The sequence below is a fragment of the Ochlerotatus camptorhynchus genome, unplaced genomic scaffold (genome assembly GCF_037179485.1).
Source record: "Ochlerotatus camptorhynchus isolate MF236.1 unplaced genomic scaffold, CSIRO-AGI_Acam_v1.1 ptg000149l, whole genome shotgun sequence".
Taxonomy (NCBI): domain Eukaryota; kingdom Metazoa; phylum Arthropoda; class Insecta; order Diptera; family Culicidae; genus Ochlerotatus; species Ochlerotatus camptorhynchus.
Window position 1 is genome coordinate 412,723 of NW_027040639.1, and position 26,899 is coordinate 439,621.

Genomic DNA, 26,899 nt, shown 5'->3' on the forward strand with positions numbered 1-26,899 from the left:
GATATCCTGTGTACGAAATTATATCAAAACGTTTGCTGCAGTGCGAAATTTTTGTAGTTTCTGAAATTCATGCCATAAAAACGTCGAAGGGGCAACCATTATATCGACAATTTGTGAATTCCATTAACCTTGACCTTTTGGAAACTTTGTGCTTAGTTTGAATGGCCTATGCATATATTTAAGAAATAAGGGAAACTTTGTAGAAGTAAACGGAACATTCCACAAGTTCAGGAAACTTTATAGAGGCTCCAAGAGCTTTGGATAAGCTCCGTGGATTGGAATGACGTTCAGGGAGCATCGTTTGAGTTCTTGCATGGTCGATCAGGCTAACTCAAAATTGAGTCGAGCTAGGAAATTGGTGAGGATGTATTTCAAATATCTTCAGCTAATCGAAGTCCTGTGGATATTCAAGTCGATCAAGCATTACTCTAAATTATATCTGGTTTTGGTTCCATTATTCATAGTGGAAATTTTCAAGAAGGAGCTTATAATATGTGGTCAAAATCTTCATTTCAATAGCAAAGTCTTCATATGTATTTTTAAAACTCAAAAATATTTCAGAAGTCCACTTCAGTTTCAGCACGTCTTCAACAATCTTAAAACTTCATGAAATGTCTTCAACCCCGTAACGTGGGTAGATCACCTTTTCGTGGTACGTTACGGGATGTAAGATCTACCACCGATTCCTAGTCCTGACTACTTCAAACAAGGGGACAGGATTTTTCATTAATCCAAGGAACACATCTTAGTCCTTGTTACATTTCATGCCTTGTTGATAGTGACAAGACTCGGCTTTGTCCACCGAGGATGATCTTGAAACAAGGGAAAACTAGTTAGTCTTCATCTATGTGATTCCTAATCTTCTATTCGTTGTTCACTAATTTGAAGTGATTAAGACTAGGGCTCTGATGCATGGTCATTATCGGTTTCTTCCTTAATTTTGTTGCTAAGGAATCCAATTTTGACTGACAAAGGGGCGCGCCTTTGGAGGATGTTTCAACACTCCGAAGGGTATAAATAGCGGGACCTTTCAATTAGAGTCGGATCCTTGCGATAAATGCAAGAATGAGAACTGGTTAAAAATCGAATACTTCATCATTTCTCAATAGTGATGGAGTAATACGACATGCACTAAACTAAGAACAGTATATCAATAGATCAAATTATTGGTCGCAGTGGTGTTAGCTCCCGAACTAAGGAAAAAAAAAATGTCTTCAAAATTTCTGCAAGCAAAAAATGTCTTCAGATATTTTCATGTCTTCAAATCTGGCGTCCCTGGTCGTGAAGCCATAAAATGCGGTGCATGCTCATTTTCACTGGGTTTGCTATAAGTGCTATTTGCCTTGGATCTTGTCCTCGCTACATTCATTATGCACTCTAAATCAAGTCCCCTCAGTGTCTTAGTAGAATTTTATTGCTCTTTCGTTTTCTCTCACGGAAATCATGCTCCGTTGTGGTTCAAAAGGGAACTTACTCAGTCACTGAGAGGCAGTCATGTTTAGCGCTACAACATCGGCGCCGCTGGTTGTCGTTAGTTGATGATTAGAGAGGAGCGGACTGATTTTGGAGCATTGGTAGTGTTGCTAGAAATCGCCTACCCGCATAAACGCGAACCATCACATGACCTTACCGATAATGGTTATAAATTGTTTATAATCCCTGCTAAACTTCAACTGAAATGGTTATGGAACTTTACATGAACGTTTGTGTGATAAAGTTTTAACCTTATGTATTATGGTTTTTTGGAAGCGGACCTTACAAATAATGGGTTGTTAAGAACCATTACCATTCCAAATTCTTGTTTTCTCCATACATTATCGGAAAGAGAACTATATTAGAACGTTTTTACTTATGGTTTGAGAACATTAATGGTTATGGTTATGGTAGTCAGTAAGGTCCATTAATGGTTTTGTATTATCGCTCAACTTTACGTGAAATATATCGTGAATTGGTAATCAGTAATTTGCAGGCAACCAATTCGCGATATATTCCACATAAAGTTGATCGATGTTACAAAACCATTCATGGACCTTACTGCTTACCATAACCATTACCATTAATGTTCTCAAACCATAAGTTAAAAGGTTTTAGTATAGTTTTCTTTGCGAAAATGTATGGAGAAAACAAGAATTTTGAATGGTAATGGTTCTTAACAACCCATTATTTGTAAGGTCCACTTCCAAAAAACTATAATACTTAAGGTTAAAACTTTATCATTAAACGTTCATGTAAAGTTCCATAACCATTTCAGTTGAAGTTTAGCAGGGATTATAAACAATTTATAACCATTTTAGGTAAGGTCAATTTATGGTTCTCGCTTATGCGGGTAGGCATAGGTTGCCAAGTTAGATTGTTTTGAATCCGCTCCTCTCTTATACTTATAGTTGATGATGTATGTTTTTTTTTTTTTTTGAGGAAAAGGGTGCTCAACTGAGCATGCGGGGTACATTATGCTCCTTCCTCTCCTATCTATAGAATACTGGGGATTTTCTCAAATCAACCGTTTGTTTCCAATAAGTAGGTACTTAGTACAACATTAATTGAAAATTAGGGGGATTCAGTAATTACATTTCAAAATCATGGCAAAAGCTCGAATGCACCTGTTAAATTTTTAATAGTAAGCATAAACGTGGTAAGGTTGATCCTTGTTGATCTAAAAGGGAAAGAAGGAACTACACACAATCAAAACAAACTTTTTTCGACAACTATGGCTAAGGTCCCAGGGTGGGACTCCCAGCTAGATGTATCAAAGCTAAGCACTATTTACCTGAGTACTGCGGACTCACTGAAGGTGCTTGTCACTTGGGAGCCAGTGTGAACTGTCAAGTGGGAGCCAAACATTCAGAAGCAGCAAATGCAGTTACTGTTCTAATCTACCGCCACGCACTGTTATCTCATAAAAATGATCTGTACTTTTTCATAACACATTCTTAGTTTTAATCTCAAAGATAAAAACCAACAGGCTCAGTGATGAAAGTATAAAAACCAGCATAGTTTTTATGAGGCAGCTGAGTTTTCAATTACAGTAAAACATACTTTGGCGAAACATGTATGTAAACAAACTTTGATAGAGTCATGGGGGCTCGAGCACTCCTGGCTCAGAGCTTTTGGCGGGAATCAACTGAGAAAGAGCAAACCAGTTTTTACCTTGAGAAAATTTTCAAGCAGTTTTCCATTGGCATGCAAAATAAAATTGGTTGACTCCGCAGTACCCAGCTATTTACTAACGAAGATAATCGTCAATATGCATCAACTGAATATTTCGTGATGTAATCATAAGTTGACTCACTAAAAGCACAGTTAACAATACTTCAACATACCACAGACAAAATGATACTTTTACACCTATTCAACGTAATCATCAAATCTTCGAATTGTTTGCATTAAATTACATTCAATTAACATAATTTCCGTAATGAATCCAATGCAAACCAACAAGATCGAAGAGACGAAGAAATATTGCATCTGTAAATAGGCAATATTACCACCGACAAACCGACATGAATGATCATACAAATAACAAACAAATTACAATAACGCGTACAAAATTTATGAGTTGGTTCGTGTCTAATCTATTTCGGACAAATTATTTATATCTAGATAAAACAATTCTATGGTTTTGACAGATTGGATCGCTGCACATTTGCATCGGCCGTTATGGATTCTCGATCAGGAGTTAAGTTTAAGTTTCATGTCGGTTTGTCGATGATATTATCACCGGGACCAGAAGGTCCCGAAGAAACGAGCTCAACTTTTTGGCTTAGCTCTGGTACTATCTTCGGTCCGAAGCTTATCGATTCACCCCTCGAAACATAGGAATATCCAATAACCCCTCATTTTATCTGTCAAACTTTCATAGCGAATCAAAACAAACATTGTGTAGTACTAGAATTTTGACAAGAATGGGATACGTTAATCGATTTGCTTGGGACCAATAGGCTTGTCAAGTAGTGAGCCAATTTAAAAACTTTTAAAGATGTTGTGTAGATTTTTACTCACTTTAGAGGAAAATTGAAGGAGCGTGTATGTGTACCGGTTCGATGGTTTCATAGTTCCCAAAAATATTGTTTTATAGCAAATTAATGGCAACAATCCTGGCTGCAATAACGTACACGCCAATTCAATTCTCTTCAGTGCCTGAGTAAAATTTGATTGCCCTCTCTTTTGTTCTCACGGAAATTTTACTCCGTTGCAGTTCAAAAGGGAACTTACTCAGTGACTGAGTAAGTTCCCTTTTGAACCACAACGGAGCATGATTTCCGTGAGAGAAAACGAAAGAGCAATCAAATTTTACTCAGGCACTGAAGAGAATTGAATTGGCACGAAGACCGTCACGAAGGTATGTATTTTAGTTTTTCTCATAATAAGAGCTGCTGATGTTGTGCTTGTGTGCATTCTGAAAATAGCAAGCAATGATGTCCTTTAATAATATTTCTGATCAGAAATGGTTTAATTTACACAAAATTGAAGAATAACAACAAAATCACACATGTCATATGATAGCTATTTGATCTTTTTCTTTTAGCTCGAATGTTATTCTACCGTTTGTGTTGTGTAAGAAAGACGACGGTAGAGCATGAGACTGTTGCGCACGACAACGAAGCGAGTGTAGTTAAGCAAACTAACCATACCAATTTTACCAGGGATGCCACATATCTTTCATTTCTACCTGCAGTTCAAAACCCCGCCGCTTCGTTCATTTCTCAACCTTAAAAAGTATTTTTGATTTTATTGTTCTTCTAAACATTTAGCACTAGTATTTACATAAAAGAAATTCACTCTTGTGTCGTGTTTTTCCACATATTTCTTCTCTCATCCATATCACTAATGAATACAAATTAACCTATTTCGATTGCGATGTCTCCACTGTCAAAAGAATTGTTTTATGTTTTATTTTGTTTTAATTAATTCAGCACAAACAGATGCAGGGATGAAGAAATGTGCCCGCTCGAATCCGCAGAAACCAATCGGCGGTGCACTTCCAGTACAAGCAAATTCGATAAATTCATTCACAGAGAGACTTTTGTTTGTTTGTGTCAATTATTCGAACATAACCTAATTCACTAGAACTAAACGGAATAAGAGTAGCATTTTCGGTCACTGTTTCAGTTGCTGTAGTTGTATAAACAAGTCGTGATACGTCTACTGGGAGTGGGCGAAATAATGAACACTGATTTGCCTATCTGTTTCAATACTAACTAGCAGGGGTGAAATGGGGGGGGGGAAGGATTGCTTCGTAACTAAGTTGCCCAATGTTGGGGTTTGTAGTCCGATGTATGATTCTAATTAACCTATTTCCTATTGATTGCTGATTGATGAACGAGTGTTTGATTTGCTATTGGCTTGCTTTATCTCTCTCTCTCTTTCGCACTCACTTTCGCTTTAGCTTTCTTCTTTCTGCTGCGATGCGGTGAAAATAAAAAGTAGTTGCTCAAAATTATGCAATCTGGCCCTGAAGGGTTTGCCGGGTGAATAGTTTTCCAGTTTTCGAGATTAGGCTGCATTACCTAACTCAGCATATGTATATTTGAAAGTTTGCCTCGTTTTAGGTCTCATCGTCTCCGTTTTCTGCATTATCGTCTGCTGAGAGATCACATTTTCTCGGGGTTGCTCTGAAATCAGTACAAGTTTTAATAAATGGAAACGGGGCTATTTCAAAGCATAATACTTACTAGATTCTAATGAAGTGATAGTAGCAGGTCCTAGAGGAGGGGAATCGTCTACTGGTTGCGTACTACTCTTATTTACTGGGGGGCGGAACATTCGGTCCTACTACCAAGTGTGTCGGATCGGAAGCTCCGGGTCTCCTTACAAACCAATCTTATTGAACTAAAATCACTTGTTTCGTCTGCCTTCGTCGCTGCCTTACTACTGCAGTTGGTAATGTTATTTGCTAAATCCAAACAGGTGTGTGGCGGTGGTTTTGGGGGCGGTCAGTGGCGCGGCACGGTCGCTCCAAAATACTATCTTTCGTGGTTCGGTGGTTCTTTGTCCGAAACCGAACCTGGAAATCACTACTACAGTAGAGTAGCGGTGTTCTTTCGAGTAGGGGTTTCTTCTTATTCTTCTTCTTTTTTTTCGTTTTGTATTGTAGGAACCATCGTCTTCTGCTTCTGATACTAGTACATCATTCCCGGATGGACCCCGCCGCCCCGTTGGAAGTACACGTTCGGATTGCTGCTCATCGTTTGCTCCAGGGTGGTGTAGAGATTGGCCTCGTCCGGACGCATGAATAGACCTGAAAGTTACGAATGGGAGAGGAAGAAGAAAACGAAAGGTGCGAATTAGTGGAAACGATCAATTTCGATTTCATTTGGGTTCGTTTGTGTTTTTCCGATGGCGGTGTCGGTGTGTTAATGGTATGATTTTTATTTAATGTTTTTTTTTTGGGGTTTGAAGACTCGAGATTTTGTCGAAATAGTCCATTAAACAATGGGGTTTGGTAATAATTAACAAAGTACTTCAAATATTATTAAACCATTAAACAATCTCAATAGCATAACAATCTTAATAACTTTTATGGTAATACGTAACGAAAGACCTAAAATAAAATTAAACTATGCAGCTGTAACTGATTTGCCAGAGCAAGAAGAGTGCTATCAGTGATTGCGGTGGTTCAAAGAAAATTAAATAAAGCATTTCCGAAAACATGACGCTGCAAAGTCACTAGGCCATTCAGGTAAGATCATTTCAATATATCTATTTATATTCCATTTATATTTCTGATTTATCATATTCTTTATATTGACGAATAGAGTTTCCTAATAATTCACCCTCACACTAAAACAACTCTTCCCTTCCTGTGACATCTATGAAGGTAGTATGGGTTCCCTATAACTTTTTAAGTAGATGTTGGATTATAACTTCCCTCCCTCCGAAGGGCGTAGCCAGGTTTCAAGCTAGGGAGAATGCCATTTCACCTAACGCAATTTCACCGAAAGCCTTTGTGTTGCTGAGTTTAGGGGGAACTGACCCCCCATCTGGCTACGCCTATGCTCCCTTCCCCTGCGATTGTAAGGATTTTTTTCTGGATAAAATCACTAATCTCAAGTGTTTTTTCTGTGTCAACCTTGAGGCGTTTTACTTTTAAAATGTTTATTGACGATGTATTTAATTAAAAAAAAAATGTATTTAATTTCCATCGTTTTCAACAACTACTCAATGGTAGACCTGTGCGCCGATCAAAATATTTTCGGCGGCGGCGTGATATGTTATTTTCTGCCGGCGGCGGCGGCGTGGCGGCGTCACGCCGTTTGCTTTCGGCGGCGGCGGCGTGGCGGCGTGGGTCGGCGTGACTTTATTCCAACTGATTTAGAAAAAAAAACTTTCCAATCCAATCGCACATGGACAAAAAATGCTACCCATATTTGATTTCAGATTACTGAAAATCGCTAAAACGTAGGTCACTCATTGTTGCGAACGCCCCTCGTCTGTGAGCCTACCTCCAAATCAACACTTCGGTACCAACTGAACAAGCGAAAGCTGACAAAACGAGATCATGGAGAAGAACAAAGAGTGCTTATAACAAAGCTGAATTGGTGTGACACGATGTCGAAAAAGATTATCTAAATTTATTTGCCTAATTTTCGCGTATATATTTACATTTAAACCTAAATTTGTTTGCATTTAAACCTAAATTTATTATTCTACACATGCAGTGAGTTGAACAAATAACAGTTTTGTTTATTGAAGTGCTAATTAAAATGAAATTTATTATCCTAGAAATTTTTATAGGTTAAATTGATTTGCACTCTGCCTTGAGCCGCCTCTAGACAGAAAAGAAAACTAAAGTTATTCTGCACAAACCGGTAAATTTGTTAACTAAAAGTTTAATTTGAATATTTCCTAAATTTGATTAATTGTATTCAGAATTCCCTAAGCCTAGCGTTGCATAGATCCCATTCCGGGTTAAACAATGAAAGAAGATTACAAAACGTAAGTTATAAGATCATAGTAAACATTGTATTCTAAAACGCATATTTTTTTAGGAAACTTTAACGCAACACATAATAAATACGTTTAAAATTTCGGAGCTGACTTCTCTATTAGTTGCATAAGCAACACTCATAGTTTGAGTAAATTTTCCGACACTTTCCCGGGGAAAACTTCTCGAATATGGGAAAAATTAAGAAAATTGTACACAGGTTTGAAGTGTACTAGAAGACAGATTGAAACCATAATCAGTTTTCCTCATATTCGAGAAGTTTTCCTCGGAAAAGCGTCGGAAAATTTACTCAATCTATGAGTGACCTAAGATTTCGTGAATTTGAGTAACCTGAACTCTCATGCTTCGTTATTGTGGTGGCCAAAATCAACAGAGGCTACTGCACAGAGGAAACTAGCAAAACTTCAACGTCTAACATGCAATTGCAATAACGGGTGCGGTGCGTAGCACCCCATCAAAAGCATTAGAAGCAATCCTCAATCTGCTGCCCTTGCATGAACATGTGCAACTATAAGTGGAAAGAAGGGCTCTAAGGCTCAAAAGATCTAAAAAAGTAATACCACTTGATCTTGTAGGTCATCTAAGCATCTTACAATACTTCCAAACAGGACCAGTGATAAGTATGAATGGAGACTGGATGAAACCAGAGGGCAACTATGAAATTCCCTTCAACGTATGTGAAACGGCACGTTCGGATTGGGAAACTGGTGGTCCTAACGTTTGTCAAGGCTCAATCATATTTTTCACAGATGGCTCAAAAATTGGAATACGAACACATGCAAGAATCTTTGGCCCCGGGACAAATATTTCAGTTGCGATGGGACATTTTCCAAAGGTGTTTCAAGCGAACCATACTGTGGAATATCATACTGTACGGTAAAAATGGAACTCAAATGCTGGGAAGAGCAAAGGGTTATGGCCAATTGCACATGCACAAACTGCAACCAGTCGAAAAGATTTAGAACTCCTAATATAACATACACCAAAAAGCTCTTAGAGCTCAATAACAGAGCTCTTAGTATATACACTGGCCTAGTAACTGGGCACAGTCCTAGTAGATATCACATTAAGAACATTGGTTGGGTTCGTTTCTGTAATTTGGAACGTGAAACCTCGGAACATCTGTTCTGCAGTTGTGGTGCATTAAACAAGCGCAGAACCAAATTTCTTGGAAGTATTAGCTTACAACCTAGTGATATTTAGTCTGCAAATCATGGAAATGTAGTTGGTTTTATAAGCCATATTATACCGGACTGGGAAAAGATGTGTCCAGGCAATTAGCTGTCTTCTTGTTAAATAGTGGTCGATTTGCATGATACAAACAGCAAATAGGGGTACCACAAAAGTTCAAATAATGCATGGAGTGGTTTGTCTTTACTCCCCAATAAAAAAATAAAAAATAACTGAACTCAAATATGAGTAACTCTTACTCAATTTTGAGTCGTAATCATTGGCCGTACATGTGGAATTTGTTTAGGAAAGTATGTCAAGTGCTTGTTGGTGAAGTTGTATTGCAAAGTGTTACAACCCTTTAAGTATAAGAAAAGTAGGTTTGGTGGGGGGGATAGTATTTAAAAGCAATCTTTTGCATTACCTAACATTTTAATGGGCCCTAGGAATTCTTTCATTTATTGAGTATTACACGTTTTTAATATGTTAGTAGCGATAAATGATATGTTTGTACTAATCTGATACATATTTGAATGTACACGCATTGTAGTCATACAACTTTTGGTGTATGTATTTGAAGCACAACTTGGACCTGTAAGAGATTACAAAAAAAGCTCAACTATCAACGTGTTGTTAGTAATATTAAGTGATGCTGAATGTCTAAGCACGATTTGAAAAAAAAAACGATAACGTAACTTTGTTTACAGCAAATACGATTTTTATTCCGTTTTCATGTTCTCTATAGTATTCTCTTACAGTTAAACGTAGCTTCAGTCCAACAATTTTGGATACTTTTTCCCAGTTTTTCACAAACTTTGTAACGGAATCCGCTGCCTTTACATGTGTCCGCAAATATGCTTTGGTCAGGACCCAAAAAGTTTCGATTGGCCTGGCCTGGGGACAGTTTGATGAATTCATCTCCTTGGGTACGAATTGGACCTTGTTGGCTTTATACCAGGCTATCGTGTCCTTGGAGTAATGAACCGACGCCAAATCCTGCCAAAACAGTACTGAGGCGTCGTGTTTGCGGATCATGGGTAACAGACGCTTGTTTGAACACTCACGCTTTTAAACATCGGTTGTCATTGTCTCCGTTGTCACAAACGGGTTGGAAAGCATACCACACTCACAAATGACTTGCCCATAGCATTTTTACCGATTTTTTTTCCGCACAGCAACTGGTCGTATAAACCTTTTCGACGTTTAATAGTCTTTCTCTATCTAGCATACATGGATGAATGAACGGTTTGTTTTCCCACTAATCTGTTTCCCTCTTGCTCGTACTCTTTTTTTTTTCCTTTGGTTTGTTTTTTCCGTCGATCTTGTTTTCCGTGCTGAGCACCAATGCTACCGAGGGAGGCAGCTCCCACACCTGGACCCTACCTATCGACCCATCAACTCATGAACCGGGGACCAACGGCTTTACTTCCCATCCGAAGGAAGGCTTGATCAGAGATGTTATGCCTCAGAACATCCCGGCGGCGCCGACTGGGATTGAACCCAGACCTCACGCTTACCACTACACCACCGGCGCCGTTATTGCTCGTACTCGTTCGATTTAAATGGTGTAGTAGTGTGCGCCGATTAAACGTCAAAAAGCTCTGTAACTTCCGAGCAGGGTGGCCAAACCTACCGATTTATCGGTGGTCCTATCGATTTTCGATATGCCTACCGATTCACAGAAAAAAGGTTAAAAACTACCGATTTTTCACTTTTCCTACCGAAAATCACAGATTTTTAGTAATCTTGAAAAATATTCATATTGATTTCGACTCGTTTAAAACAGAAGAACTGAAGGACAGTTACCCCCTCCGCTCATAAAGGTCCTTCTTCAGACGGCTACCGATAACTACCGTTAGAAGTTTTGCGAAGCTACCGATAATGAAAAAAAAAAAAACAATCTGGCCACTCTGCTTCCGTGCTCTCGGTTTGACTGATGTGGCTTGTTTTTACCTTCGCTTTGGCTTCTTCTGCTTCTTAAACGTCTTTAGACCCATTCTTGTCTTGGCCCACTGGACGTTACTTTTCTAGCCACGTCTCGAACCGAAGCCCTTTTTCTTGCGAGTGAAAGCTTGCACGATTTTCCGGTTCAGATTTTGGCCAATAGGGTTCAGTTTACCTCCAGATTTTTGCGTGTCCTGGAAAGTTGCTTCATCACCATACTTCCGAATCGCGTTTCGAACGGCTCCGATGCTTACACCTTCCAATTTCGCTAATTTACTCAGAGAAATGTTGGAGATTTAGCTGAAAGTCTCCTTAATAATGATATTTAAAAGAAAATGGGTATAGTACACCATTTGTGCACGATCTGTTTGCGCTTTTCCAGAGAAATGCTTCGCATTGTCACGGAAATGTAAAAAACCGCAACTAGCGTTACGCGAAACTGTTGGTCGAAATGTAAACAATGATTCAGCGTGATAATCAGCTGTTTAAACGGCATCTGAAACAAGCAGGGGTGTTCGAAAGTCATGATTAGACATTCAGGGATACCCTATATTCACTTATTCACCTTTATGTAAATCTGACCTGGATGATTCATTATTGTGTGCTAGATCAGAGCGAACAAATGTCAACGCGTTCAAGATGCATTTTACCTAAAAGGTGCTACGAATTTTTCATCGGCGTGACATAAATTTATTCGGCGGCGTGGAAGATTTTACTTCGGCGGCGCGCCGGCTTAATTTCATCGGCGGCGGCGGCGTATGAAAATCGTCGGCGGCGGCGGCGTGGCGCGGCGGCGCACAGGTCTACGTCAATGGGATGTCAACGTCAAAACAAAACAAGATAAACAAACAAAGCATGAAAAGAAAAAAACATCTATCCACACGATTTCGGTGGACTGGAAAATTTATATGCTGCCAACGGAGGTTTCCAGGGAGTTTCGACGGTGTTTCCACGCATTGTCGTCGGAGGAGCTTCGGCCAGTGAAGAGTTTGGATGCTGCCAACGAGATTTTCTCTCATTCTTGGTGGAGGAGGCTCTGCATGAATTCTTTTGGAGACGGTTCTAGATGCTGCAAACGCAGATTCTAGGAAATTTTTCCTTGTCCTTGTTCGTACATTATGTTTGACAAAATAAATAACAATTACCATTACATACAGTATGACCAACTAAAAAAAAAAATGCGAAAATACAAAATTCCTATGGCGTACGCGTTCATGGCGGACGAGGTTCCACATGGTTTCGGTGGTGGTTTCTGATGCTTCCACCGGAGATTTCAGAGAATTTTGACGGAGTTTTCTCAGGGGAGGAGGATCTGCACGATTTCACGGAGGTTCCAGAGAGTTTCGTTGAAGTTTTCTGGTGTGCACGGTCGAGAAGTACGATAAAGGTGGATATTGTCGGTGCTACCAACGGATGTTCCAGGATATTTCTAAATCATTTCCTCGTGTTTTCGGTGAAGGAACTTCCACAAGATTCTGGTGGAGATTTACTATGCTGCCAACGAAGGTTCAACGGAATTTTGAAGGAGTTTTCTCGCGTTCTCGGCGAACCGGGCTTAGCACGATTTCGGAGTATGTTTTCGATGTTGACACTGGAAGTTCCGGAGGCAGCTTCTGCACGATTTCGTTCAAGATTTCCGTTGCTGCCGGAGGAGATTGCAGGGAGTTTCTAGCAAGTTTATGTTCCGGGGAGATTCGACAGTGTTTTCAAATGTTCACGTCGGATATAGAGTTCCGGGCAATTTCGATGGATATTTTCGGTGCTGGCAACGGAGGTTCCAGTGGGTTTCGTGAGCGTTAATTGTGTCGACAATTTTTCTCGAATCAGGAGTGTGAATTTGAGCAAACCGATGTGAACAACATGTTTTGGTAGGATCTGTCACTTATAGCAAAATTGTTTATTATTCAGTTCCAACCTGTATCGGGTATCAAGATCGACTCTGCTTGCTTTCTGACAAACGTCAATTTGATCGTTTGTTTTTAAAACCTACCTCAGGTTATGGTTCGCACTGACAAAAAGTTCAGTTTCGCACCACAAGTGATCTGTCCCTAGGTGTCAACACACGATATTTTCTGCAAAACGTATTAGTTGACCATTATATAGCAGCCCACGAACCCTGTTGACCGAAATCTGGACCGGAAAATCGTACAAGCTTTCACTTGCAACAAAAGTGCTTCGGTTCGAGACGTGCCTAAAAAAGTGGAATCCTCGAAGAGTAACGTCCAGCGGGCCAAGACAAGAATGGGTCGAAAGACATTTAAGAAGCAGAAGAAGCAGAATAAACAAAAGCGGAGTGAAAAACAAGCCGCATCCGTTAAACCGAAGGCTCGGAAGTTAAGCTGGGTTTACACTAGGCAAGTCAAATGATCAACTCAGTTGAGTTCAATTGGCTTGAAAAGTTGAGCCATATTGAATTTTTTCCAATTCAAGTGAGTTGATCAAGTCACTTGAATGGCATGGTTTACACGTTCAATTCACGTTCAAGTCAGTTGAATTCAACTGACTTGATCAATTGACTTGCCCTGTCTAATCCCAGCTTTACGGTATGCGAACAATTGCTGTGCGGAAAATCTGTGTGCGTGAAAAGGGACGATGAATCAGTACTACACCGTTCGTGATGGCCGAAGTGTTAACGACGGGGATAAGTCGATTTTTACCGAAAAACTCGGTAAAAAGGCTATGGTTTGGCAAGCCATTTGTGAGTGTGCTTTCCAAACGATTTGTGACAACGGAGACAATGACAACCGATGATTACATGCGTGAGTGTTTAAACAAGCGTCTGTTACCCATGATCCGCAAACACGACGCCTCAGTACATTTTTGGCCGGATTTTGTGTCGGTTCATTACTCCAAGTAGCCTGATATAAAGCCAACAAGGCCTGATATAAAGCCAACAAGGTCCAATTCGTACCGAAGGAGACGAATCCGCCAAACTGTCCCCAGGCCAGACCAATCGAAACTTTTTAGGCCCTGACCAAAGCATATTTGCGAAAACATGTTAAGGCAGCGGATTCCGTAAAAAAATGTGAAAGACTGGGAAAAGTATCCAAAATTGTTGGAAAGGCATCTGTGCTGAATCTAATGAGTAGCGTGAGATAAAACATCCAATATTTGGCTTACGACTTATCGAACCTCGGATTTTCTACGCTAAACTGTAAGAGAATACTACAGAGCACATCAATACGAAATAAAAATCGAATTGGCTGTAAACAGAGTTACGTTATCGTTTTTTTTTTTTTAAATCGTGCTTAGACATTCTGGGACACTCTATAGATATAACGACGCGATAAAGATAATGTTTTTTAAGTGGTGAGCTTGGAAGAGCGGTTGATTTTAAGCTTATCAAACATGAAGGGTGGTTAATTAAAGATCATTTGGATGAGATGTTTTCCAGTTATTTGTTTAAATTTTATTCAATATTTACCAAATAATGCCTCAAAAATTTAAATGAGTGGAATCTCAAATCCTTCTCAAGAGCAGCTGTTGTCGTAGTCTGTTGTCATCAGAACCGAAATCTAGTAACAGCTAGTTGAACGGTAACTCGAAATTTGTTTCTGATATAAGGTCCCCCCAAACTGGCGCTGTCTTCAGCGTTTTTTTTTGCCGCCAAAGCAGCGCGGTTTTTGTAACGAAAGTTATTTTCAGGTGATAAAAATGGCAAAAACGGAAACCTTAATAGAATTGGTTCGAAACATTTTTTTTTTCAAAGATGTCTGAACTTGTAAATCTAATTTAATGCTCCCTGAAATTTGATCAAGATTTCAGACAAAAATTGGAATTTCTACAATATTTCCATCTACAAAACTCCCTGAATCCTCCGAAATCCTTCAAATTCTAGCAGAGCTTCTATGTAATTCCAAGCACTTTTATAAAATTCCTTGCTCTACTTGGAATTCGCTCAACTTGTACAATGATCGCTAAACTGCTGTAAACTCACTGGCTTTCAAAGAAGCTTCCGGAGGAGAAATCTAAGGTATTTGTGACGATAGTTGACCACCCACGATTTGTACAATTGCATATGCTATGCTAAATCTAAGGAATATGTTTTTAGAACTACATTTATTTATAAGGAGAATTTAGAATCTGTTAGATAAATTCAAATGGAAGGAGAAAATCCAAAGAGATTTTAGAAATAAATTCAGTTCTGAGAATAATTCCATTGCATTTTTTAGGAGTATGACGAATGAAGTATTTAGCCGAGCTGAATTTTTTTTACTGAGATAATTCATCTGAAATATAGGGAGAATACTAAGAGCGAACTCAATATACTGTCCGGGAGTTCAAAGTTCTTCGAAAAATCTACCAGCATTCTCAGAAATTATCGTAAACACCCAAGACTTCAGTATGATCATTATTCTGGAAATATTCATATATCCACATATATTAAGTTCTTCACATTTTGCTGAAGTTCTACGAAATTTCTTAATATTCCATTGACTTCCTTGAACTATCACAAATTCATCGAAGGATATGTTTTTCAATCTTCAACTTGAATTTCTTTGATGATCTACGAACTTTCCTGAAGTTCTGTGAGCTTCTCTTATGTTTTGCAAATTTCTCTGATGTTCTATCAACATTTCTGAAGTTCTGTGAACCTTTTTGAAATGCTGCAAAGTTTTTGATGATCTCCGAATTTTTCTGAAGTTCTGTATTTTTTTCCGGAGGATATATAAACTTTCTTTGAAGTTTTGCAAATTTCTCTGAACTTATGCTAACTTCCCCGATTGACAAACTTTATTTAAAATTCCATGAACTTCAGTGGTGAGAAATCTTTAATATCAAACAAAACTGTAAACGAATATCACTAAAAAGAAGGAAATTGCCAAAATACTTCAACGCATTTTCCTAAAGAAACTAGCAAAAGTGCCTCTGCATCATCCGACGACGAATCCGTTGCTCACGATCGCTACGACGCTGCGAAAAAACTGCCACTCCGGTGTGGGCACCCAAGCGAATTTCGCTACCGTGGTTAACGCGATTTATTCGCTACCGCTGCCGCGGTGTTAAAAGCGCGCCAGTTTGGTGGGACCTATAAAGAGCTCGGTGGCCTAGTGGCAATCGATTTTGCATATTGAGCAGAAAATGATGGGTTAAATCTCAAACTCCCTCACATTATAGAGTTTCAGTGTGAATAGGATTTATTCTTAATACGTTATAAGGCGTATTGAAATTCGGTTGGAGAAGCACCTTCATATAATATAGCTATACCGAAGATAACAAATCAAACAAATCGCGATTGTACCTGTCTAATAGCGTTTGTATCAGAAAATGGAAGAGTTGCCAGTCTTCTTGATTTGTTGTCTTCGGTTATACTTTAAATCGACTTTCTTTAATTCAGCCAGGGCTACCAGCGTTTCTTCATGTAATGTCAGTAGTGGCATTAATCATTCAAGTAGTCAAACAGATCCCGTGTTCAGCATCTTCTACCAAAACGCGAGAGGTTTACGTACGAAAACAAACGAACTCCGATTGACGTTATCAACCTGCGATGACTTTTCGAAGACTTGTGACATTTCGTCAGACTATCACATCTTCCGTTGTGATCGCAATCAAGCTAAAAGTAAGCTCACCAGGGGAGATGGTATCTTAAGGTGATACTCTAAGGAAGCCTTAGCGTGAAAGTTCAAAGGCACAAATATCAGTTTCCACAAAACATACAAATTTGAAATTGCTACTCTCTGTTTGTAGTAACACAGCAAACAAGGAGTAGCAATTTCAAATTTGTTTGTTTTGTGGAAGCTGATATTTGTGCCGTTAAAGTTTCACGCTAAGGCTTCCTTAGAGTGTCACCTTAATAGCTGTCAAATCTAGGAATTCGTGTACACTGGTTTCGTTCGAGAATGTTGGTCGTCTTGAGCAAGTGGCTGTGCGCATCAATCTGTTACTTCGCTCGCTGTTCATCACTGGAATATATTTGCGTACGTCTTACACATCTCACACCGATGCGCTACAGACTATTTTTGCGAGATCTTCAAGCACCGACATCATCATGGTGTTGGGCGATTACAGCCTCCCGTTTCTAAATTGGAACTTTGACGAAGAGTTGAATTATTATTTACCAACTAATGCATTCACGATGCAAGAGTTGGCTCTCGAAGGAAGCGATGCAAGCTAGCGGGCTAATCCAAGACAATGCATTCGTCGATTTGAATGAAAAAACTTAGCTGATGCTGTCGAGCTGTTCGAACCCCCGGTCCTGTTACTGGATATTGACCACCATCATAGGCCATTTATTTTAAAATTTGACGCTCACTGCAGAGCGCCCGAAGTAGCTGACCAACAACCCAGTCAACATTTTGGTCCGTATAATTCCGGATATACACAGTGATATACGAACCAAACAAGTCATATAACATGCACAGATTTGTTAAATATGTTCCAAAGCGGAGCCCATATGCTTACATACTGGCTTTCCAATAACAATTTTGCAGATTTTAATATAACAGAAATACGATCATACATATAAAAAAATTCCTGCAGCTCGTCCCGATTCCTTTACCTTCGTCGTATCCAGAAACCAGTACTGAATCCACTACACCATATAAGCACTTATAAGTACGGAGAATTATATCAGTCATGAATAATGCACGTCAAAAAGCCTACTTTGACTTGGAAAGATTTAGATGTTGATGAAAAGCATTAGATTATGTTAACGATTGGATTTTGAGTTGGTTTATATTCTACGGCACCTCCACACAATAGACAGGTGTAACCATTTATGGTCTTTCAAAGAGCAGTTGAGAAAATCCCATTTGGATCGTAGTTTTGCATTAATTTCAACTTCAATTGCAACAAGATGGAATGCTCTTATAGTCTTATGGGATTTTGATTTAAAGCAAACTCAAATGCGATCTAGTGTGCACATTCTTGTGCTATCTGTAGAAACCATATACGATTTAATTGACACTTAATTTTCATCGATTTGTTCAGACATAATATACGATCTAATCTGTTATAACAATGTCAAAACCATACAACTTCATCCGAGTTTATTTGTGATATGGTACGATACAAAAATGCATCATCGCCACTAGGTCGAAAGTTTGCATTCTTTGCGACTTAACTTAAACTTTATACGACGCATCTCATTCTTCTATGCGATGTTGACTTTATCAAAACCAATTTACGATTCTATTTGTACGCTGGTATGACTTCTGGTTGTCTGGGAACCTGAACTGAATTTCAAACTTTGAAATTTTGAATCGTTCAACAGCAAACTGTCTGCTATAAACTGTTTTTTTTTTCCTTTGATTTGTTTTTTCCGTCGATCTTGTTTTCCGTGCTAAGCACCAATGCTACCGACGTGCCAGGAAGGCAGCTCCCACACCTGGACCCTACCTATCGACCCATCAACTCATGAACCGTGGACAAACGGCTTTACTTCCCATCCGAAGGAAGGCGTGATCAGAGATGTTATGCCTCAAAACATCCCGGCGGCGCTGACTGGGATTGAACCCAGGCCTGCTGGGGTGAGAGGTAATCACGCTTACCACTACACCACCGGCGCCGTTATACTATAAACTGTTGTTGCAGACCTCTTCTACAACCAACTATACGAAACTCTTTATAAGCGAGTTCCTCTCAGACGGTGTTCAATGAGACCTACGAAACGTTCTGCCTAAGGCTCGTAAACGTTTTTTCAACACTAGTCTAGAACCAATGAAAGCAAACAAAATCTTCGGCTGATCGAAAGCAGATACAACAAACTACTAGAATCGAGCTATAAGGAATATGCTGACCGACCGCAATCGAACTTAAAGCAAAACCCATCGGCATTTTGGAAGATGGTGAAATCAACACGGTTGCTCTCTTCGAATACAACTTGTCAATGGACATTGAATTATCTTTAAAATGCCATGGAGTTTATACTCTGACTTCCCTGTGAATTGTGCTCAGAACTCTCTTGGGATGCTTCAGTAAATGCTCCACTTAACTCCCATCGAGATCGTATTTGGATTAGCTTGAAGCTATCCTCGGTATTTCCTCGAATACCACCTCATAATTTCATTTTATTATTCCTTACAATTACTTCTAACGTGCGTTGAAATTCTCTGTTGATCTCATTTGTAGTTCTTCTCCCGATCACCCTCGGAATTTTCATCAGAGTTCCTATGATATTTTCCATAACATTCAATTGGATTCTTCTTACAATATCTGGTTTTTTTAGCTTTTTTCTCATGCAACGATGCTGGGTGAATAGGCCGAAAGCCATTTGTCATTAGGGTGACCATTTACATACCAAGTAAAATTTTAGGTTTTATGATGTAAAGCTGGCAAAGATCAAAATATCAATTCAATTCAATATTTCAATTAGATAGATATATGTCATGGAACTTTCAATAGAGAATCAAAACAACCCTGAAGTTTCCTAAATTTTCAAGAAAATCTCGAATTTTCTCTTACGATTCCTAATGATTCAAGTAGTTCCCGGAACTCTTCTAGCATTCCAAAAAATACCCTAATATTCATGGAATTTCCCTGAAGTCCCCATGTATTCACAAAGCTTTTCAGAACATTCCTGAAATTCTCAGTACTTCCTACAATTAACTATAGGAACTGCTCTGAAGGTCTCGGTTCTTTCTTGAAATATACATCTCTGACATCTCTGACAATAATGGATCTGCTTAAACATCTTTAATCTTCTCTATAGTTCTCTGATCTTTCTTGAATATGTCGGAAGTTTTCTTAAGTTTTCAAAAATCCTGGAAGACCGATTTTTTTATATTAGTAAAAACATTCTTCGACTGGCACACCGTTTTGAAATTGAACAACCGACCGGCGGCCAAACCGACAGCGTGTGGTGTAAATTTCACTCGCAGTTTTAATTCACTCCGTTGTTTTTGGCTAGGAGCCGGCTAACGAAGTGTTTAGTCGTATAGCAGTTTTCGGAATTACTAACTCGCACTATACGGTGAGTGGAACATTATGGTCACCTAGGTACGTATACCAAATGCATCGTTGTGTTTCTACTAACTAGCAGTTAGGGTTTGATTTTCTCTGCTGCTTTTTATGTTTGCCTGAAGTTGTATGATGTGTGTTATTAATAATTGGATTAAGCCCGACGACACGGGGTGGTAGAGTTGGGCTATTTCAAGTTGAATGCACCGTTTGATGAGGGGCTATTTATGAGCCATTTTTCGGGCGTTTCTCGCCGTAATCGGATTTGGAATTTATGGCAAGTTATAGCAGACAAGGTGCGATTTGGTTGACGTCTCTCACGGTAGAGGCAAGCTCATTGTGTCTGATACGAGGATGCTATTCAATGCATTTATGTTGACCAGCTCTGACATATTGAAACAATGCAGTGAAGGGCAATTTGTAGAAGTGAACTTCATTTCTCGATTACTTTTTTGAAGTGACGTATCAGCTTTTGTAAGCAATGCATTTGATCGACGATTTGACGTAATTGGTAGCACGCCCACGCATTCTAACATTACCATCAGATAAGGGGAATCTTCCCCTACCTGGTGTTAGTATGCGTGGGCGAGCTACCAGCTACGCCAAATCGACGATCAAATGCATTGTTTACAAAAACCGATACGTCCCTTCGAAATAGTAATCGAGATTTAATTTCAAAGGACTTTGTAGAAGTTTGGGGAACTATGTTAATAATAGGGACACTTTTTTTTAAAGCGCGGAGAACTTCGTAATAGCTCAGCAAAGGTTGAAGAAATTCAAGGAACTTCGTAGATCTTCAGGAGACTTTGTAGTAGTTCTGGAATCTTCCTAGGAATGCAGCAAATTTTAAAGGTGATCAGCTAACTTTGTAAAAGCTCAACCAACGGTGAAGAGCTTCAACGAATTTCAAAGAAGTGCAGATAATTGTATAAAATTTGAGCAAATGTTATTCAAGTTTATAGAACTTTGTAGAACTCCTTTTTTCTTCCTTGATTTGATTTCCGTACTGAGTACCAATGCTTCTGACGGCAAGGACACTACCTATCGACCCTTTGCAGATCTTCATAAAGTATTGTAAATATTTAGCAAATATTTGAGAAATTTTGAGAAATTCTGGAAACTTCATTGAAGTTCAAGGATTTTTCTTTAACTTCATTGAGCTCCGTAAAAATTCAGAGACACTGTAGATCAGCGCATCCTAACGTGTGGCCTGTGGGCCGTTTGTTTCCTCGAGATCTCAGCAATTTTATTAATCATTACGAATTTTAGTCAGAAAGGATAAGAAATAAACAAAATTCAGCTTGAAACAAGATTCATCAAACATGTTTAGATACAGCCATTAAAAAAAAACAAACTTAGAATGATTGGACATCATAGCAATTAAGGAAATTTTAAAGATATGCAGTGATCTTTGTAAATCTTCAGAGAAATTTGGAGAAATTCTTCGAGCTTCGTAGAAATTCGGAAGAACTTCGTAGGTGAAGACTTTTTACAAGATTGGAGAACTTCGTCGGAGTTAAGGAATTTTTGTTTGATTTCAGGAAGCTTCATAATAGTTCTGGGACCTTCAGGGCATTTTGTCAATGTTTATTGGACTTGGAACAGTTCAGTAAATTGGGCCTCCCTTATCTCAGTCGATAAAGGCGCAGCTACAAAGCAAAAGCATGCTGGAGGTGGCTAGGTTCGATCCCTGGTCCGGTCTAGGAATTTTTCTGGTTGGATAATTCCGCGACTCCCTTGGGCATAGAGTATGATTGTACTTGCCACACAATTATACTAATGCAAAAAATGGTACAGGCATCGAAAGCTCTTAATTAATAACTGTGGAAGTGCATCTATGTGAACACTAAGTTGAGAGCATGCAATAAGCTAAAATTCGATAAGCATTAAGCTTGAAATTCAAAGAAGAAGAAGAATAATCCGTTTTAACTTTTTGTCTATTCGGCCTTTTATCCAGTCGACCCTTTGTCCAATCGACCTTTGGTCCATTTCAACCTTCAGTCCACTTTGATATCTTGATCATTTGCCTTTTAGTCCATTCGGCTTTTTGTCCATTTCAACATTTTTCCATTCGATCTTTTAACCCTTCGACCTTTTAACCCTTCGACCTTTTACTCTTCTAAGTTAAATTCGACCTTTTGCCCTATCACCCTTCAGAGGTATTTCGAGAATTTTCGAAAAATTGTGGAACTTAAGCGATGATCAGAAAACTTCAAAGCAGTTCCATTAGTTTAAGATAACTTCAAAAACTTATAGGAAGTTCTTAGACCATCAGGGTAGTTCAGAGAACTCAAGAGATTTTTTTTTTAATTTTAGAGTCGTTTCGAGTTTTTTGGGAATTACTAGATAACTTATGAACATTTACATTAATTTCAAGAAAGTTGTAGACACTATATTGTGTTGGAGTGTTCGACTGTGAGGTTTTACAATAAACAGTTTCGGCTTGGCAGTCTGGCAATCACTCAATCAGAACAAATTAATTTTGTAATTTGTGCCTACGTTTCGGCTCTGATTAGGGCCCTGAAGAAGGCCCTGAAGAAGGCCCTAATCAGAGCCAAAACGTAGGGACAAATTACAAAATTAATTTGTTCTGATTGAGTGATTGCCAGACTGCCAAGCCGAAACTGTTTGTTGTAGACACTTGCAAGAGTTTCATAGGAATTTTGAAAAATTCCGAAAACTTCTGATATATTCTGGAAATTTCAGAAAAATTGATTCACCTTCAAGAAAGTTGCATACATTATAGGTTGATTGCTGGAAATTTCTTAAAACTTAAGAAAGTCAAGAGATTTTAAAGAAAGGTTCGTTAAACGAAAGAGAAATTCTTGATCTTAAGGGCAATTAAAATAAGTTCAGGGATGCTCATTTGTTTTAAACCTAGGCTTTCAGGGGGTACTTTAAAATTTTCGAAAAATTAGCTCCGATAAATTCAGTTCCATGAAATTCAACAAAATTTTGCAAACGTCACTGAATATCTTGAAACTACCAGAAGTTTAGAAATCTTCTCAAAAGTCATAGAACTACCCAGAAGTTCGGATAATTTCCCAGAAGTCCGGAGAACTCCCCAAAAGTCGGGAAAAATCATCAGAAACCCGGAGAAATATCCAGAAGTCTAAAGAACTTCTCAAATGTCATGAGAACTTCCCAAAAATTTGAGGAACTTCCCATAAATCTGGAGAACTTTCCAGCAATCCGGAAAACTTCCCATCCAGTTATCCGGACTATAACTTTCCAGAAGTCCAGAGGACTCTCCAAAGTCCGGAAAAATCCCCAGAAGCCCGGAGAATTCCCAGAAGTTCGGATAACTTCCCAGAAGTCCAGAGAACTAAAAAAAAGTCCGGAAAAATCCCCAGAAGTCTAGAAAACTTCCCAAGAGCCCTGAGAGCTTCCCATAAATCTGGAAAATTTCCCAGAAGTCTCGAAAACTGTCCAGCAATCTGGAAAACTTTCCATCCAGTTATCCGGACTTTAACTTTCCAGAAGTCCGGAGAACTTCTAAGAAGTCTGTAGATCTTCTAAGAAGTCAAGAGAACTTTCCAGAAGTCCGGCAAATTTCCCAGAAGTCCGGAGAACTTTCCAAAAGTTCGAAGAACTTCCCAGAAGTCCGGAGCTCTTCTTAGAAATCCGGACAGCTTCCCAGAAGTCTGAAGAACTTTCTAGAAGTTCGAATAACTTTCCATAAATCTGGAGAATTGCCCATAAATCTGAAGAAGTTCCCATAATTCTGCAGAATTTCCGATAATTCTGTAGAACTTCCCATAATTCTAGAGAACTATCCAGAAGTCCGGTGAACTTCCCAGAAGTCCTGAGAAGTCCCCAAAAGTCCGAAGAAATTCCTAGAAGTCCGGAGAAATCCCCAGAAGTCTGCAGAACTTCCCAAAAGTCCTGAGAACTTTTCATAAATCTGGAGAACTCCCCATAAATCTGGAGAACTTTTCAGAAGTATCGAGAACTTCCCAGCAATCCGGAAAACTTCCCATCCAGTTATCCGGACTATAACTTTCCAGAAGACTGGAGAACTTCCTAAAAGTCCGGAAAAATCCCCACAAGTCCGGAGAAATCCCGAGAAGTCTAGAAAACTTCTCAAGAGTCCTGAGAGCTTCCCATAATTCTGGAGAATTTCCCAGAAGTCTCGAAAACTGTCCAGCAATCTGGAAAACTTTCCATCCAGTTATCCGGACTATAACTTTTCAGAAGTCCGGAGAACTTCTAAGAAGTCTGTAGATCTTCTAAGAAGTCAAGAGAACTTCCCAGAAGTACGGCGAATTTCCTAGAAGTCCGGAGAACTTTCCAAAAGTTCGGAGAACTTCCCAGAAGTCCGGAGCTCTTCTTAGAAATCCGGACAACTTCCCAGAAGTCTGAAGAACTTTCTAGAAGTTCGAATAACTTTCTATAAATCTGGAGAATTGCCCATAAATCTGAAGAAGTTCCCATAATTCTGCAGAATTTCCGATAATTCTGTAGCACTTCCCATAATTCTAGAGAACTATCCAGAAGTCCGGAGAAATCCCCAGAAGTCTACTGAACTTCCCAAAAGTCATGAGAACTTTTCATAAATCTGGAGAGCTCCCCATAAATCTGGAGAACTTTTCAGAAGTATCGAGAACTTTCAAGCAATCCGGAAAACTTCCCATCCAGTTATCCGGACTATAACTTACCAGAATTCTGCAGAACTTCCCAGAGGTCCGGAGAAATCCTTAGAAGTCAAGAAAACTTCCCAAAAGTCCTGAGAACTTCGCATGAATCTGGAGAACTTCCCATAAATCTGGAGAACTTCCCAGAAGTCTCGAGAACTTTCCAGCAATCTGGAAAACTTCCCATCCAGTCATCCGGACTATAGCTTTCCAGAAGTCCGGAGAACTTCCCATAGATCTGGGGAGCTTCCCATAATTATGTGGGATTGCCCATAATTCTAGAGAACTATCCAGGAGTCCAGTTAACTTCCCAGAAGTCTTGAGAAGTCCCCAAAAGTCCGTAGAAATTCCTAGAAGTTCAGAGAAATCTCCAGAAGTCTAGAGAACTTCCCAAAAGTCCTGAGAACTTCCCATAAATCTGGAGAACTTCTCATAAATCTGGAGAACTTCCCAGAAGTCTCGAGAACTTTCCAGCAATTCGGAAAACTTCCCATCCAGTTATCCGAAGAACTTCGAAGAAGTCTGTAGAATTTCCCATAATTCTGGAGAAATTTCCAGAAATCCGGTGAACTTCCCAGCAGTCCAGAGAACATTCCAAAAGTCCGATTAATTTCCCAGAAGTCCGAAGCTCTTCTCAGAAGTCCAAACAGTTTCCCAGAAGTCTGTAGAACTTTCCAGAAGTCTTGATATCTATCCAGAAGTCCAGATGTCCTGAGAACTGCAGAGAACTTCCCAGAACTCCAGAGAACTTCACAGAAGTCCAAAGAACTTTCCAGCTCCAATTTGACCATGACAGCACTGGTTTTGATCAAACAGCTGAATGGAAATTTACCGTTTACCGTAATGCACCGAAATCTAGAGACCTAGTGCCATAAGTCCATAAGTTTTAAAAGTTTAGCGTCAAAGCCAAATATGACCCAAACACCACGTTAATTTTATAATGATCCTATAGTTCCATACAAAATAGCAAACAAAAAATTATTTTTGAATCGTCCTTCTCCGATTTGTACGAAACTTTGCGTAGTTGTTTGAAATGGGCAACGATTCACATTTTTACTAAAATTCGATCATTTTGGAACTTAAAATTTCCAAAATGGCGTTTTTTAAATTAAAAAAAAATTGTTGCCTGGAAACGGCATTTCTGATCGAAATGAGACAAAGTTATAGTCATTATATTTTACAAGATTCAAAATGGCCGCATTTTAGCAAAAATGTTAAACATAACAAACATTTATGCAAATTTTCTTGCAAATTGAAGAAGGTCGAGATTTTTCAATTCGTCATTTGGTGCGGAACTACTCTACTGTGTTATCCATGTTCATGTCACATAATTATTATGTTGCCAAGTGGATGTAATATTTAATTTAAAAATAAATGGCTGGGTTTAAATACTGTCTGATATTTGGTTGGATAATCAACTAAGACCACAATTAGCAAGGAGAACGTGGTCTGGAAGAGAATGTTTTGAAGAATACTGCTAGTCAAATCGGTTTTTGACACGGAAGCTCAATTAACCAGAGCAAGAGCAAGTTGAATATCTAGTTGAAGGTATTTGCAGATAGACCACTTCGGAAACCAGCAAGAATCGCACTTACTTGATGATTTTGAAGTGCTCAACATTTAAATGCCATTGTAGGTAATTGTGCAGCTATTGCATCATAATCTAGCCGCAAAACTCCAATTGACGCCGGAACTCGAACGCCGAACCTACCCAAATCAGTCCGTCAGTGAGTCAGCAGAAATGACACGACAGTCAGCGGTAAGTTGCTATACCCGGATAGCTCTCATTGTGTGCTGATGACTTTTTTACTATTTCGATTTCATAATCCATGCTGCTATGCTCCTCCTGTTCGTTCAATCTTCAACCCTACAGCTGTCAACTATGATTATGCGCTATTTGTTGCTGTTTATTTATTTTTTGTCGTCTCGTAATGATAAAATTGTTGGTCGTAAAACTCTTGGCAGTCGTGTCGGATTTCGTTCGCACATGTGTGCATGAATGAAATCATAATCACTGGGAGTGGCAGGGGTGGTGGTATCTCATCGCATCGCATCTAGATGAACAGCGTGTGCGGATCAGGTGAAGGGAAAGAGTGATGGGGGACCGAGGGACGCAAAGAAAGTCTGCTGTCAGCTTTCGTGACTTACCGAACCGAGGTTGTTTTTGCTGTTGTTGTTGTTAAGTGTTTAAGTTTACTGTTGGAGGTAACTTGCGCGCGAGCGAAGGAGGTCTTTAAATTTGACTTAATTTAGCAAAAATCGTAAATAATTCGAACGCCTGTCTTAGCGCTGCTGGGAAGAAGTGGAA

The 26,899-nt window shown here is 39.2% G+C and overlaps 1 protein-coding gene across 1 annotated transcript in view; it reads right to left on the minus strand.

Moving 5' to 3' along the window:
- Positions 1-6,077: 6,077 nt before the first annotated feature.
- The window catches only part of LOC135701075 (uncharacterized), a 243,841-nt gene continuing 223,019 nt past the window's right edge, over positions 6,078-26,899 (minus strand). Inside the window, exon 3 of the mRNA XM_065221785.1 lies at positions 6,078-6,238. Coding sequence (XP_065077857.1) covers positions 6,120-6,238 — 119 coding nt within the window. The 3' untranslated portion in view covers positions 6,078-6,119. The remainder of the gene's footprint in view (positions 6,239-26,899) is intronic.